The sequence below is a fragment of the Lithobates pipiens genome, unplaced genomic scaffold, assembly GCF_037356315.1.
Source record: "Lithobates pipiens isolate NorthernLeopardFrog02 unplaced genomic scaffold, aLitPip1_a1.2 Scaffold_3, whole genome shotgun sequence".
NCBI classification, from domain to species: domain Eukaryota; kingdom Metazoa; phylum Chordata; class Amphibia; order Anura; family Ranidae; genus Lithobates; species Lithobates pipiens.
The window spans coordinates 185,119,780-185,136,258 of NW_027507790.1; the positions used below are offsets into that span (position 1 = coordinate 185,119,780).

The following is a 16,479-nucleotide window of genomic DNA, read 5'->3' on the forward strand; positions in this document are numbered from 1 at the left end:
CCAAAAAATTTGACAAAATTTGGGACCCGTGGATCCGCTACATCTCAGTTCCCTAACGAGCTCTGGATTGACCCTCTTGAATTCCTCTTCTTCCTTCTTCTTTCGGCTTCCTATCTCTTCTTTTCTTTTATCTCCATTCTTGTTTAGTTATAGATTAAACCCAATATTTATTGGGCGGACTCAGAACTCCACCAAGTTTCTGAAACTGATTTTGTAATGATATGATACCAAGGCTTTCCACTATGTTCCATCCATTACCCCCTTCGACTTATCTTTTCTCTATAGCTACCTGAATATACCATGTGTAAGCTTGGGACACCACTCTATATGGGCGTGATGCCGAACATTGGTTATAATTAAAGGGGGTTTAGTTAGTTAATTACGCACTTAAAATTGGTGGACAAGACATACTGGAATCACCTTTTGTTAAATAGTAGATTTACCAGAAATGATCCTGTGATTACTGTTTGTGATATCATATTAATAGACTATGCAAGACTTTGGTTAATTGTACTTGTTGACTTTGTTATTTCTAAAAACTTTTCAATAAAAATATTGAAATATAAATATAGCTAGACTGATCATTGACTATAGGAGACTATAGTCAGATGTATAAACTGCAAGAGGAAGTCCATGCTGATAGGCGCAATAGCTATAAAGAAAGGCATTCTTACCTATCGGTTCTCCTTACCTATTAGTTCAAGCGCTTGCTCTGCAGAATAATTGTCCTGGGTGTCTGCAAGTACTACAGACACAAGGGCAGTTTTTCAGTTCAGTATACATTTCCTGCATTGGTTGATTTTCTGTTGCTTGTTTTCTCTGGGTAATATTACTGAGAACATTTTTATTTCTTTGTCTTCCCCAGGTGAAGGAAACCATGTTTTTGAGGAACACTGTCTCAGAATGCCAAGCTTGCGGTTAGTGCTTTGAAAACAATTTAGACCATTTTTCATGTCATATACTATCCATGGTCTAAAAAATATATACAATAATTGTTTTCTCATGTGCTAACCCTACCTTGTGTTATATGTTCTGTACCTATCATCAGTGGCAACCCGTCCATAAGGGGCGCACAGACGCTGCCCCCCCATCCATGTGTCTGGCCCCTAATCTACGTGTGGGGCACCAGATGCATGATTTCCGATGGGGGGGTGTATTTTAAGCATTTGATTAGAGCCAGAGGCTCTAATAGGCTTCAAAATGGGCTGGGATCGGGGCGCAGAGAAGCCCACCCAGTTGTGTGACACTAGCAAATTAAAATTCGCTAGTGTCACACTAATTCTCCTCCTGGCCAATCAGAAAGCGGGTCTGACCCATTTCCTTGGTCTAACCCATTTCACAATTGGCCCAATGGAGAAGCTACGCTGGTCGCGGGGAGGAGATGCGAGGAGCAGAGAAGCGGGGAAGCTAGCCATCTGCCCGCCAGTCACCTGGAGGAAAGCCTGAGGAGAAGGTATGCTGGCCAGTGTGAGGAGACGCAAGGAGAGAATACGCAGGGGAAGCCGGTCGCCCAGGGGGAAGCCTGAGGAGAAGCTACGCTGGCCACTGGGAGGAGAGGCCTGAGGAGGCGCTACGTCTGTCGCCTGGAGAGAAGCCTGAGGAGGAGCTATGCTGGCCACCGGGAGGAGACGCGAGGAGAGAAGACGCAGGGGAAGCCGGTCACCTGTAGGGAAGCCCGGGGTAAGTGTTGCGGCTCGGTGACCCGACCGGGGGGGGGTTTGCTGGCTGTGCACTTTTTGCCCCCCCCCAAAATAATACCACCGGCCGCCACTGCCTATCATGACACTTATCAATATCACTGTACCAGAAAACAAGACAGATTCAAGAGCTGGGTTCGGGCAGATGCAAAGCAACCATGGCTTATTTGAAGAATGTGGGTTGAAAAAGCAAAAAAGTGTTGTCAAAAAGATAACTGTTAGTGACTAAAAAAATATTTAAATTATGCTAACTTTTGGAGCTTTAAAATCTTCTTTTTAAGAAATTTTAACATGACATCTTTTATAATACATGTAAAAAAAAGTTTTTGCTATTTTTTTTGTTATTTATATTTTTTTATCGTACATCAAGGGACACAGAGCCATAGTAGTTATTATGTGGGTTATAGGCTACTTTTAGGTGATGGACACTGGCATACCCTAAGACAGGAAGTCCACTCCCTATATAACCCCTCCCACTACTGGGAGTACCTCAGTTTTTTCGCCAGTGTCTTAGGTATTGGTCACGAGTAAAGATGTGCTATGCTGGGCTCCACTGGAATATTCCTTTGCTGGGGCAAGATATGCAACCGGATCCATTCAAAGTGCCTTTTCAGGCCGAATTGAATGGTACCTGGGCCTCGTGGTGTGAAGAAACGAGGTTTAGCCCGTAACGCTTCTCTTTTTAGAGAGCTGGACCCCGGGATCAAGTGCTTTGGTTTTTTTCAGCCATAAAGTTTCCTGGCAGGGTACTTTACGGGTCCAGGGGTGTGGATCCCCCGATAAAAAGGGGCCCCGGTCCCTGAAGGTTTTTTAACGGAGCCCACTGTGAAGGGTGAAAATTGGGTCTCTTGGTTTTACCATAGAATCCCTGCAGCGGGATAAGGTAAGTGGAGATTCCTAAGGAATTTTAAATTCTCTTATGGTTTGTCTCCTTTAAAAGTAAATGTTGTCATGCCTAAAGTTACCACTTGGGGCTGTATAGAGCACGTACCTGCTTTCCTAAGATCACTCTGTGTCAGCAGAAGCTGCAGACTTCCCTCCAGCAAGCAGTTCCAGGCCTCTGGTAAGATGTTGGGGGAGGGATTTCTTTCTAAAAACACCCCCCACCTGGGCAGAAGCCCTCCCCCTCTCCCTGGATAGATAGGGGAAGCCACTAACAGGCATCACCTTTACAACACTTTTTCCAATGTATTGCCTATCATGATGCATCATTCTTTTTTCTTTTTTTTAGCTAGAATGTGGGTCAAAATTAACACTTATGTAGCAAGAACAAGCCCCATGCCTGCATGGATCAGAAATTCATACCAGGACTTCAAATAACTTAGTAATACTCTTTACTAAATACTGGGGGAATCCTTAGTATCTTACAATGAAGGACTATAACAGCCACAGAGAGGAGACATACTGAGTAAAATTACATTTTATTAAACACATTTTAAAAGATTTTTTGGGGGAAATTAACCCCAAAACAAGAAGGGGAAAAATAAAATACTTCATTTGAAAATACAAGATATAAAATCAGTGCTTAAATCATTAATTGTTATGTACTGTCAATGTTTTGCCACTAATTTGGCTAAATGTGACTGTACAGACAACATTACAATTACTGTATGAATTGTATTGGAATTTCCAACTATATGCACTGATTTTATATATTGTATTTTCAAATGAAGTATTTTACCCCTTCTAGTTTGGGGGTTAATTTCCCCTAAATAAATCATTTTACATTTATATAATACAATTTTGTGATTTTACTCAGTATGTCTCCTCTCTAAGCCCGTTATAATCCATCATTGTAGGATACTAGGGATTCCTCCAGGTATTAACCTAACATATTTGTCTGTATTTTTTGAATGAGGCCCAAGTCTATCATTCTACTTAATACCCTTTACTATCTATGCACAGCAAACACATCATCAAATACAATAGCATTCTGATGACTGTGGTGCCTAGTCAAGACTACCTGTTTGTCCTTCTGCTCTCAGTATAACAAAAAAATGCTACACATCAGAAATCCCCAACATAATATTTCTTTATTTTATTTTTTTCTTAAAGCCGATGCAAAAAAAAAGTGCACGCACAAAACGTGAGAACACAAAAATGTGCACAGGGTGTACACATGGACCTCCTCCAAAGAGGGAGGGCCTTTACCCTGACCCCCCCCGGGGCGCAAGGCTCCAGACAGGGACTGAGGTACTCCCTGGTTCATCTAGTTGAAAACAGACAGATTCTGCTTTCTGGGAGGTTTGCCAAAACAGACCAACCCCAAGTGCCAGGTGGGGCTGCCCCAAAGGGAGACCCTATAAGAGAGGACAAACTAAGTCAGAAGGTAATATTCACCCCCTCCCAAGACTTTCAGGGCAGACCCAAGGACCTACAACCTACTCATCAAACAGTGATAAAGTGATAAAAAAAAAAGACAAACACACAAATAAAGGTGGGGAAAGGGAAGTGGAGAAGTGCAAGTAGTGTAATACAATGGCAGGCCCTGCGATCAAAAGGCCAGACCCAAGAGGCAGGTGTGAAAAAAGTGTGTATGGTGCAGTGACCAAAGTGCTGAAAAACTCCAGATGAGTATCCCCACCTGTGAGAAATAAGGCGCTCCTGGCTGTGCCACACCAGGGGCACATACACCACAGGCTTCTCTCACAGCCCGACCTTTGGCCAGACCAGTACTGCCCCATCCCTACCAGGGGGCATCAGAATTTAGATTAGCTTAGGGAGAGCCTTACAACTGGGGGCAAGTCTTTTATAAGGCCAGTCCAACCCAGGAGGAAAAAGGCCCTCCCACACCATCACCATTCCTTACCAATTACATCAGAACGAGTGCTCACCAGTGTCCCCACTCTACAAGAGGCACTAGCTTTCTCCCCTCTGAAAACTGATAAGAAAAGATACTAAACTTGATCTTAGCCAAGGTTTCTTTATGGGTCAGTCCAGCCACAATGCATATTTTAGTTATAAGTGGAACCTGGGGAGTTGAGTTAGCAACTGGCTTCTCATATGTATTGGATATGCTAACACTTAGAGCTTTTGCCACAATACTTGACTTTCTTGTCCACCTGAGATAGTTATGCAAATTCCTGAACATATTTGCAAGTCGCAGCTCCTCCTGTTACTTCTATATTGCAAAACAAGTTAAAGAGGAAGTAAACCCTGATGAGTTTACTTCCTCTTTCATTCTCTGCAAAGGCAAAGCATAATGGACTACTATGCATCGCATAGTAGCCCATTATGTGTCACTTACCTGACACAGGAGCCAGCGAAGTCACCGCTGTCCCCTGTAGTTCCGAGCGTCCATCTTCTTGGTGGGTCTCCGTGGGTCTCGCTGCTCCGGCGCTGTGATTCGCCAGAGCAGCGATGATATCACTCCCGCGCATGCGCACGGGAGCCGAGACGCGCGGCATTGCGCGGCATCTTCGTCATCGACGATGCCACGCTCAGTGCGCCTGCGCGCCGCTGTCTACAGCGCATGCGCCGTAGACAGCGGTGCCCGTCTTCGGGCAAATATCTCCTAAACCGTATAGGTTTGGGAGATATTTCTTGGACCTACAGGTAAGCCTTAATCTAGGCTTACCTGTAGGTCAAAGTGGTTTGTAAGGGTTTACAACCACTTTAAGATTCAACAAAAAGCTTGAGAACCCCTCTATCAAGTTTACACATCCAGGAATCCAAATGCTGATATTTTACCAATATAGTCCCTAATGCTGTGTACACATGACCGGACTTTCCAGTAGAAAAGGTCCGACGGACTTTTGACAGAGTTACGACAGACTTCCAAACGAACTGACTTGCCCACACACGAACGGACTAAAATCCGTTCGAAAGTGTGGTCGTTTTGAACGTGATGACGTACGGCAGGACTAGAAAAGGAAGTTCAATAGCCAGTAGCCAATAGCTGCCCTTGCGTCCTATTTGGTCCATCGGAACCAGCATACAGACGAATGGTTTTCCTGATAGGAATTGAGTCCGTCAGACAAATTTGAAACATGTTCTATTTCTAGGTCTGTCGGAATTTTTTTAAAGAAAAACAATCGGATTATCCCACACAAGACCGTAATATCCAACGGAATGATTCCGTCTGACCTATTCTGCCAGAAAGTCCGGTCGTGTGTACGTGGCATAATGCCGCATACAAATGACCGGACTTTCCGGCAGACTAGGTACGACGGTCTTCCGGACGGACTTTCGTCGGACTTCCGATGGACTTTCCAAATGAACAGACTTGGCCATACACAATCTCACCAAAGTCTGACGGATTCAACCGTGATGACATACGACCAGACTAGAATAAGAAAGTTCATAGCCAGTAGCCAATAGCTGCCCTAGCGTCGGTTTTCATCCGTCATACTAGCATACAGACGAGCGGATTTTTCGACCGGATTCAAATCCATCGGAATAATTTGAAACATGTTCTAAATCTAAAGTCTGTCTGATTTTTTGACAGCAAAGGTCTGATGAAGCCCACACGCGATCGAATTGTCCGACGGATTAGTTCTGTCTGACCTTTACTGTCGAAAAGTCCGGCTGTGTATACACGGCATTAGAGATATAAAACAAATTGTTTTGGTTAAACTGTGCAGCAACTGCCAAAAACTATAAACCTTATCAAAGTAAAGAGTATATTGATGTCGCACTGTTCTAACACTAAATTATTTGTCTGGGAAATATATTTCTATCTCCCACCTCTAAATGTCTATGAGTAAAAACATATCCAGGAAAAAAATGAGATAATGTGCAGATGATAAAATTAATAAAATTAATTAAGTATCCAATGATCAATAAACCAACTCTGTGGTAGAATCAGTTGATAAATATACTGTAAACAACGTATAAAGTGGAAAGTGATCCAATATTAATCAAAATAAGGCATAAATATACTGTAAACAACGTATAAAGTGCAAAGTGATCCAATATTAATCAAAATCAGACATAAATAGTCTGTAAACAGCATCCATAAAGTGCAAAGTGCTCAAAACAAGAAGTCGTATCCACTTGGTGCAGATAGGTAAACACAACGCAGAGGCAGCCAAAAGAAGGTTAAAAATAAAAATAAATAAAGATAAGTCCAAAATCTACACGTGAAAGTCACATCCCAAAACAGGTGTATCAATTTGGTGCAAAAAAAAAAAGTAAATGCACCGCAGAGGCAGCTAAAAAATGAGTAAAATAAATCAAACCAAAGTCTATAAATTAGGTATCAATGCTTGTTACAATCTTTCAAACTAAAGATATAAATATATAGGTGTTCAATTCATAAGTGGTGTGAAAAAAAACTGCTTCTTTAAGTGCAAGTGCTTTTCTGTGCAAACTGTGCAATCTCCGTAAAGTGACAACTTCCAGGTGTTCTATCACTCGGTGAACACACACTTTGGTAGGCAATGGCCCCTTACCTTGCGGTAAGGAGATAACCGCATATAAACATAGGTCACTGGATCTTTTTGAAACTCTTCTCTCTAAATCCACAAAAGTTACTTCTCCTTTAAAATCTTTGTCTAGACTTCTCTGAGGTTTCAATTCTGCTAACCACGCTATCAAGATCAATAACTTCTCTTGCTGTAATGTGCAAGTAAGCATGGTATACTTGTACGTTATTACAGATGTACCTCTGGTTTTGCCTTCTTCCAGCATTGACACCTCTGTGCTCTCTCTCTCACTTCTCTGCCGCAGCCCTTTTTCTGGATCTTATACCTTCTGTCTTTAGCCAGTGGGATTGAAACTCCAAATATATAGGTTCTCCCAGCAAGAGATTTAAGAAAACCTGCCTGTGCAGTGTGTTTACTTATCTGCACCAAGTGGATACACTTTCTTGTTTTGAGCACTTTGCACTTTATGTATGTTGTTTACAGTCTATTTATGTCTGATTTTGGTTAATATTGGATCACTTTATACGTTGTTTCTAGCCACAGAGTTGGTTTATTGATCATTGGATACTTACTTAATTTTATTGTCTGCACGTTATCTCATTTATTTCCTGGACATGTTTTTACTCATAGACATTTAGAAGTGGGAGATTTCCCAGACAAATAATTTAGTGTTAGAACAGCTGGACACCAATATACTCTTTACTCTTATGCAAAGTGGATACGGTTTGATCCATCCCGGTGGGTGCAGCAGTTCTTATATTGACCTATTGTCAATGGTAGTGCAGGAATAATCTTTTACCATATAAGCCTTATCAAAATACTGACTACTGATGAGCAAAATTTGAGAAATTTGGAATTTCATTTTTAAAAAAATCTGATTTTAGTAAAAACATGCTAATTTGTTAAAATGTATTGAGTCAAGGGCATAGGTAAAATGAAGGTGGGTTTTGATGTTTGGTAAGAGTGCTTCACATAATTCCCAAACATTAGGAAAGCACCTTTCAACTATTTTCGATTTGTTTTGTATCAAAAATAACCTCTATATTTTTACCTTTAAAAAAAGAAAAAAGAAAACAAAAACTAAAAAGGGAAAATAAACAAGTAGATCTTTTTTCCCTACATTTTTGTCCAAGCATCTCAAAGGGTGAAAATGAAAATTTCAGCTTTGGTGAAATTGGTAATTTCATGACAAAATGAATTTTACCAAAATCCCCCACTCATCCCTAACACTGACACATGTTGTGATAAATAATTTGTCTCAACCCCCGTAACTGTTACATCTGCAGGACAGCTTGTTCTGTTGAAAAACAACAGATTCGCTGGCTGCATCGCCAGCTCACAATAAAGGAATAGAAAGCCTAAAAAATAAAAATAATGCAGTTATCACATCTAAGAATTGGTAAGTGGAAATATAATGCTTTCTTTTGGGTTGAATACCTCTTTAAGATTTAGTGGCTCTAGACAGATAAAATCCCTGTAATGTTCCTTGAATTCTGTACATACATTGTAATGTAATACTTGATCATATTTGTATTCTGTCTCCATTTCCTTCTCCTAAAGCCCCCACTTGTTGCTCCAGAGGCCACTAATAAAGTTAAAAAAAAATTGTGGAGAATAATACTTGGCTATGTGTTTTACTTCAAATGTTTGGGAGTAGGCAGTTAAAACAATATAATACAATGTAAAATTAACAAGGGACACCAACATAGTTGTATCTTTGATCTTAAAAACTACGGGAAACCGTCCCTCCGGGCGGCGTTAGAGCTTCTGTCACGATTCGCGACCGTGTCGGGCCTAAAGGTAAACTGGGATAAGTCCCAGATTCTGCCAGTGGACCCGGGTGCTGGAGGGCTGGCTGACTCCTCACTTCCGCTGCAGTGGGCGGAACAAATTAAGTATCTGGGTATCATTATTTCTCCCAGGGTACAGGACTTTTGTAAACTTAATCTTCTTCCCATCCTACAAACTACACAGAATAGGCTTAAAGTGTGGGCCAGCCTTCCCCTTACGCTGATAGGTCGAATTAATTTAATTAAAATGAAATTGCTTCCCCCTCTCCTCTACGTAATGCGCCATTCTCCAACGTGGATACCCAAAATTATTTTTCAGAGACTAAACTCTCACATCTCCAGCTTTTTGTGGGGCTCCACGCCTCCCCGATTCCGCTTATCCATACTGCAGAGACCTTGGACGCAGGGGGGTCTGGCGTGCCCTAATTTTTATCTCTATTTCATAGCGGCGATGCTCACGCATGTCCACGGCTGGCTTACCTCGGATGCCACCAATGCAGCAGTTGCCTTGGAGGCCTCCATTGTGGGATCATTTGAAGCACTGCGGAACGTTTTATTTCGGGGCCCTAGAGCTCCGCATCCTCTCACCGCCTCGATGAGGACGGTGCTGAGGGCGTGGTCTGGGATGGTTGGCCACCGACTGGCTGGGCCCCGGGTGCTTTCTCCTAATACTCCATTGTGGCTAAATCCCTCCCTACCTGAATTCTACTCTATTCCGGATCCGATTGTGTGGGCGTCGAGGGGCGTTCGGTATCTACACCACATCTGTGAGAATGGTGCATTACTGACATTTGACCAGCTTAAATCTAGGTTTAATTTGCCCAATGTGTACTTCTTTTTCGGTTCCTGCAGCTTCGCCATGCGTATGGGGCTCAGTTTGGTAGTTCGCCCCTAACCTTGCATCAATCTAATATAGAGTCACTTCTGCGACAGGAGACGCTGCTTAAACCATTATCCACGATTTACAAGGCTTTGCAACCCTCGGTCCATAGCGGATTAGAAAAACTCCGGGAATTTTGGGTGGCGGAGCTGCCAGGACTAGATAGTGAGGACTGGGAGGACATTTGGGACGCCCCCTTTAGACATTTAATCTCCTCCAGAGATCGGCGGATTCAATTTAAAATACTGCATACGTTTTATTACACCCCATATAGACTTCATAGGATTTACCCGGACTCTTCACCACAGTGCTGGCGCTGTGGAGAGGATTCGGCGGGGTACATTCATGTGATTTGGGCTTGCCCCATGGTGCAACATTACTGGACACGAGTGCTCTCTTTTATTACTGAGCTGACAACGATCCCTATACCTCAGACGATGGAGATATGTCTGCTTGGGTTGGTGGACGTTTTGGTTCCCTCGCGGGCAGTCCGCACATTACTGGGGCTGCTGCTCTTCTATGCAAGGAAACTTGTTGTGCTCCGGTGGAGGGCCCCCATAACGGCCCTCACCCTGAGTGCATGGAAGTTATTGGTTAACCTGGCAGTACCATTGTACAAGGAAGCATATGTCATCCGGGGATGCCCTCAGAAGTTCCAGAAGGTTTGGAATATTTGGTTAGAGTCTGAGACAACGGTTGTGGAACAAGAAGACCCTGTTAGGTTGTCAACCCAGTCTACTTAGTAGACAACTCCTGTGGTGAGCTTTATCTGGAGTAGGGTTTGTACCGCCCAGGTGTCCAGTTGACGCCCACTTATAGACCTTTGTTTGTAGACTGCCTGTAGTGCATCACTGAACTTAGGTTGATTACTAAAACTTACATTACTCCTGTCACTTTTAGCAGCAAGCTACGGGGTTTGCTTGTTGTATGTTCTTTGGGTTAGGCTGATAGTTTTTTGATGTTGTGCCTTACCTGTTGTGTTGTATTGTTCGAGCCGGGGAATGCCCCAAGGCTATGTTCTGTAACCTTCTCTTTTAAAACAGATAAAAAGAATTTATAAAAAAATAAAAAAAACTACGGGAAAATGGTGTTGTGGTAACTTGCCCCCAAAAAAAAGCATAATAATATTATTCTTGATATCACTAGAAAATAAAAGCCTTTTAAAATATGTTTGGCAGAACTCCATCAGTATCACCAGCAAAGCAGCTTCATTATTATCCCATTAAAGAAGAGAATGTGCGCTGCATTTCGAGATTTCATAATTTGCCGCGTCACGAATATCAATTCTCCATTACGAACGCTTCTGGCTCGCCCTTGCTTCCAAGCATGCGTGTTTGTACTTTGGACTTTTGTCTGACGGACTTGTGTACCCCAGCTGGGAAAATCCGACAACACACATTTTGGAAAATTTTAAAGCTTGCCATCCAACATTTGTCCGCGGAAAATCCGACAACAGTTGTCCAATGGAGCTTACAAACAGTCAGATTTTCCACCAACAGCCTGTCATCACACATTTCCTGTCAGAAATCCGATCATGTGTACAAAGCTTTAGTGCTCACTGTGGATCAGTTACAAAGCAGGTTTATTTTAAAAATGGTTACTCACAAAATCACAGATGGCTGAGTGGTGTGTAAGATGCAGATGTATATTCCGGGGAATCTACTGGAATTCCTGTCTTTGCCTAGCTCATTTACCCTATGAAATGACCTGCCTATTTGACCATCTGGTAATTCAGTGGTCCAGTCTTTAAGGTGAGTGAAGCGATTGCTCTCATTATCTTCCTTGAATTGTGCGATTGTCATGTGGAATCCTCTTGGCGCTTGCTGGGACTTTTAGTCCTCTTCCCCTCTACTGTTGGACTTTTTTGTGATTGCTTTTTTAATACTGCATTTATCATTACCTATAGATTACCTACTTAGGATAGTTAGCAATCATAGAATTGTAAAAATATTTATTTATATTGGCAAACTGTGAATAAAAATGCTTGTCATGTAAAATATGCAGCCACAGCCCACACTTATGTGCCCAACTATGTTTTTCTAAGGCCAAGGAAACATAAAAGTTTATGAACTGGCACAGCGGCAGACTTAGTAAGGTATTTGGGACCAAGAGCAGGATATGTAATAGCTATAGCCAGTTTAAATGTTTTATTCTGGAAGGGCTGAAAGAGAATGAGCAGACCACAAAACCCAATGATTCTGTGACTTAACAGAGTATCTAGATCGCCAGTCTGTACCTGTGCATTTATTGTATTGCCGCGTACACGCAGTCAGAATTTGCAACAACAAATGTTCGATGCGAGCTTGTCCGAAATTCCGGCCATGTGTAGGCTCCATCGGACATTTGCTGTCAGAATTTCCGACAACAAAAATTTGAGAGCTAGATCTCAAATTTTCCGACAACAAAATCGTAAATTCCCAGTGCGTGTAGACAATTCCGACGAACAAAATTCCACGTACGCTCAGAATCAAGCAGAAGAGCCACACTGGCTATTGAACTTCATTTTTCTCAGCTCGTCGTACGTGTTGTACGTCACCGCATTCTTGACGTTCGGAATTTCCGACAACATTTGTGCGTCCGTGTGTATGCAAGACAAGTTTGAGCCAACATCCGTCGGAAATAAACCCACGGTTTGGTTGTCGGAAATTCCAATCGAGTGTACGCAGCATATGAGTTATTAATGAATAGTTTGGTATTTCATTTTGAAATTATTTTATCTATTTTTTTTATTGTACATACATTATTTAACTTAGAAATCTATGGACTCTTGATTACTTTCCAAAAATAATGAATGTTTTGTAAAAGGTCAATAAAAAGTTTTTGAATTGGTTGACCACCCTTTATGTCATATCATTTAAAATAGTTTGGTTTTGTCACACTTCTTGAAAGAACCTACAGTGCCTTGACTAAGTATTCATACCCCTTGAAATTTTCCACATTTTGTCATGTTACAGCATAAAAAAAAACGTAAATGTATTTTATTGGGATTTTATGTGATAGATCAGCACAAAATGGCACATAATTGTTAAGTGGAAGGAAAATGATAAATGGTTTTCAATATATTTTACAAATAATTATGTGAAAAGTGTGGTGTGCATTTGTATTCAGCCCCCCTGAGTCATTACTTTGTAGAACCGCCTTTTGCTGCAATTACAGCTGCAAGTCTTTTTGGGTATGTCTCTACCAGCTTTGCACATCCATAGAGTAAAATGTGCGCCCATTCTTCTTCGCAATATAGCTCAAGCTCTGTCAGATTGGATGGAGAGCATCTGCGAAATTTTCAATTCTTGCCACAGATTCTCAATTGTATTTAGGTCTGGACTTTGCTGTTTGTTCACTAAGGTTTTCTAACAAATCTCCGAGGGCTTCACAGAGCAGCTGTATTTATACTGAGATTAAATGACACACAGGTGGACTCTATTTACTAATTAGGTGACTTCTGAAGGCAATTGGTTCCACTAGATTTTAGCTAGGGGTATCAGAGTAAAGGGGGCTGAATACAAATGCACACCACACTTTTTACATATTTATTTGTAAATAAAATTTTGAAAACCATTTATCATTTTTCTTCTACATCGCAATTATGTGCCATTTTGTGTTGGTTTATCAAATAAAATCCCAATAAAATACATTTACATTTTTGGTTGTAACATGACAAGCTGTGAAATATTTCAAAGGGTGTGAATACTTTTTCAAAGCACTGTATCTCAATTCTTTGCCCAATGAAATAAAAACGGTACTGTTGCTAAATTTACACCAATGTCATTATCTTCTATTGTTATCAAACAGCAATCTCTCCAAAGAAACCAGGGACAGGATTAAATGCAATGATTACTAATGCTCAAAGCTGTGACTTTGTTTGTGTCCTAGTCTAGGTGTTATTTATTTCACATTTTGCTACAGAAAAGGCAAGACTCTTGCGGGATAGGATCAGGCGTCCCTTAGCAAAATAAAAGTAGCTAAAGTGTGATTTTAATGCACCGGTTACAGATGATTATCATAACTGGGTGGGTTAAAACTTCAGGCCAGCTTCAGACATGGTAACCCATGATTGGTAGTGCAGTGCTGTACCGAGCTATGCACCCAGTGCACTTTAATAGATAAAATTTGAATAAAATGTTAGTTGGCTGTAACGCACCCCAATGCAGCAGAGCAGTGTGAAAGAGGCCATAAAGTTAATTGGCCCCAATACATAATGTAGAAAAAAACTAAAACTAACACTTTAAAATAATAGAATCAATAAAATATCCTCCAAAAATTGAATAAAAATTATAAATGTTTTGAATTTCTAAACATATTTATTTTATGCTTTTAACCAAAATTTTTTTTCTAATTCAGGCTTAACTCCAGACTACCCTCTTCCAACACCACCTCCTAAGCCAAAACCTACTACGCCTCCTAAACCTCGATGCGCCATAACATCCTGTTTCCAAGGGGTGAGATGCACCGAAACAGAGAGTGGTTTCCAGTGTGGACCCTGTCCAGAGGGTTATACAGGCAACGGCATCATTTGTACTGACACAGATGAGGTATATACCTTTTTACATATATATTTATAATACAAGCACTGTAAAAATAGCACTAGTGTGCTAAAGTACATGTTTTTTTCTAACTGCCTTAGACCCCTTTCACACTGAGGCGGTTTTCATGTGTTTTAGCACTACAAATAGTGCCTGTAAAGTCACTGAAATCTGCCACCCATTCATTGCAATTGGTGCTTTCACACTGGGGCAGTCCGCAAAAGTCCTGCAAGCAGCATCTTTGGGGCGGTTTGGGAGCACTGTATACAGCACTCCCAAAACACCCCTGCCCATTTCAATGAATATCGCTTTGGAAGTGCCACAACATTGAAGTTTTTAACCCTTTCTTTGGGGTTAAAAGTGCCCTGCTAGCGGCCGAAAAGCATCTCTTAAACAGCGTTAAAGTGCCGCTAAAACGAGCGACACTTTACCACTAACGTACAGGTGACCCCAGTGTGAAAGAGGTCTAAAGTAGGCTTTACAATTCTGTATAAATAAAATTGTGATATATTATGACATGCAGCAAAATTATATTAAAAAAGCGCCCTGTTTTTATCAGTAAAAACAGTCCTTGTAGACAAATTCCAGGTATGGAAAAGACACCGCCACTCCAGTGGTCTCCACTAGCTTCTGGGTCCCATGCTGAGCATCTGGCCTGCTGTATTCTGAACACAGGAGGTCAGCTGCTCTTAATGGGCAGCTTTCAGAGATGCTTTGCATGTTCTGAATGAATGCAAAGCGTTTTCTGATTGGAAAACGCAGAGAGGTTTGGCGGTGACGTCATTCTCTCCTTGTCATCCATCAGAGAACTTTCGTCCAATACAGATCACCAGTGTTGGTCATCTTACTTTAAAAAAGTAAATTATTTAAGTTACAAATTACTTCTCCCAAAAAGTAATTGCGTTAGTAACTCAGTTACTACATTGGAAAAGTAATTAGTTACTCAGCAAAGTAACTGTGACTTTTTTTTAAATATTCTATAGACAGGACTAGTGAAGGAAGTGAATGTCATCGCCTCCATTGGCGAGATTGACACCTTGCTAGCCCGTTGCCTGGTATAGATTTAAAGGGGAACCCCTACACCCGAAAAAACGGCATGGGGGTCCCCCCAAAGTCCATAGCAGACCCTTATCCGAGCACACAGCCCAGCCGGCCAGGAAAGGGGGTGAGGACAAGCAAGGATCCCCCCCACCCCAAAGCACCTTGTTCCCATGTTGATGAGGAGAAGGGCCTCTTCCCTACAACCCTGGCCGTTGGTTGTCGGAGTCTGTGGGCGTGGGGCTTATCAGAATCCGGGAGCCCCGTTAATAAGGGGGCATCCAGATTCCGGCCCCCTACCCTATGTGAATGATTATGGGGTAGGATGTACCCCTACCCATTCACCTGGGGAAAAAAGTGTTAATAAAAAAAACACAGCACAGGTTTTTAACGTACTTTATTAGACAGCTCCGGGGTCTTCTTTCGACTTTGGGGGTCTTCTCGCCGGGCTCTTCCACTATCTTCTGCTCTTTTACCACTAGCTCTTTTACTAGCGGAGGAGCCCGGCTTTCTCTTTCATCGCCGCTGCCATCCGGGGGTCTTCTCCCGACTTCAGGGGTCTTCTTCCGACATAGGGGGTCTTCTTCCGACATAGGGGGTCTTGTTCCGCTCTTTGCTTCTTCTGCCAGGCCTGACCGGCCAGGCTGCGTGCTCGGATAAGGGTCTGCTATGGACTTTGGTGGGACCCCCACGCCGTTTTTTTCGGCATAGGGGTTCCCCTTTAAATCCATACCAGGTAACGGGCTAGCAAGATGTCAATCTCGCCGATGGAGGTGGCGACATTCACTTCCTTTGCTAGTCCCTTCTACCTGGTCCCGGGTGGTATATGTAATTGCGGTAACGCCGCCCAAGTAATGGGAACGGCGTTACCAAGAGGGGAAGAGTACTCAGTTCGATTACTCGTTACACTCTAAAGTAACAGCGTTAAGAGATACTTACATCACTGCAGATCACAGACGAATGCACAGAGCCAGTCAGAGGTAGCTCTGTGCCTTGTGATTGCTGTGATTGGCCTTTCTTTTCACAGCGAAGATACAGTAAGGGAGGAAGGATGACCTTATTAGTGATTAATGTTAGGATTTTTTTAACAGTTTCACCCCTTTTTCTTCTATACATCCAATCTCCATGCTGTGTCTATGTTACCTGTATACTTACACCTTGAACTCACTTATCCGTCACATAAACTCC

General features: G+C 42.1%; 1 protein-coding gene across 1 annotated transcript in view; it reads left to right on the forward strand.

Annotated features, from left to right (window-relative positions):
- THBS4 (thrombospondin 4) overlaps positions 1–16,479 on the forward strand; it is a 108,965-nt gene that overhangs the window by 21,052 nt on the left and 71,434 nt on the right. The window contains exons 6-7 of the mRNA XM_077462608.1: positions 866–917; positions 14,072–14,262. Of these exons, the coding sequence (XP_077318734.1) occupies positions 866–917; positions 14,072–14,262 (243 nt within the window). The remainder of the gene's footprint in view (positions 1–865; positions 918–14,071; positions 14,263–16,479) is intronic.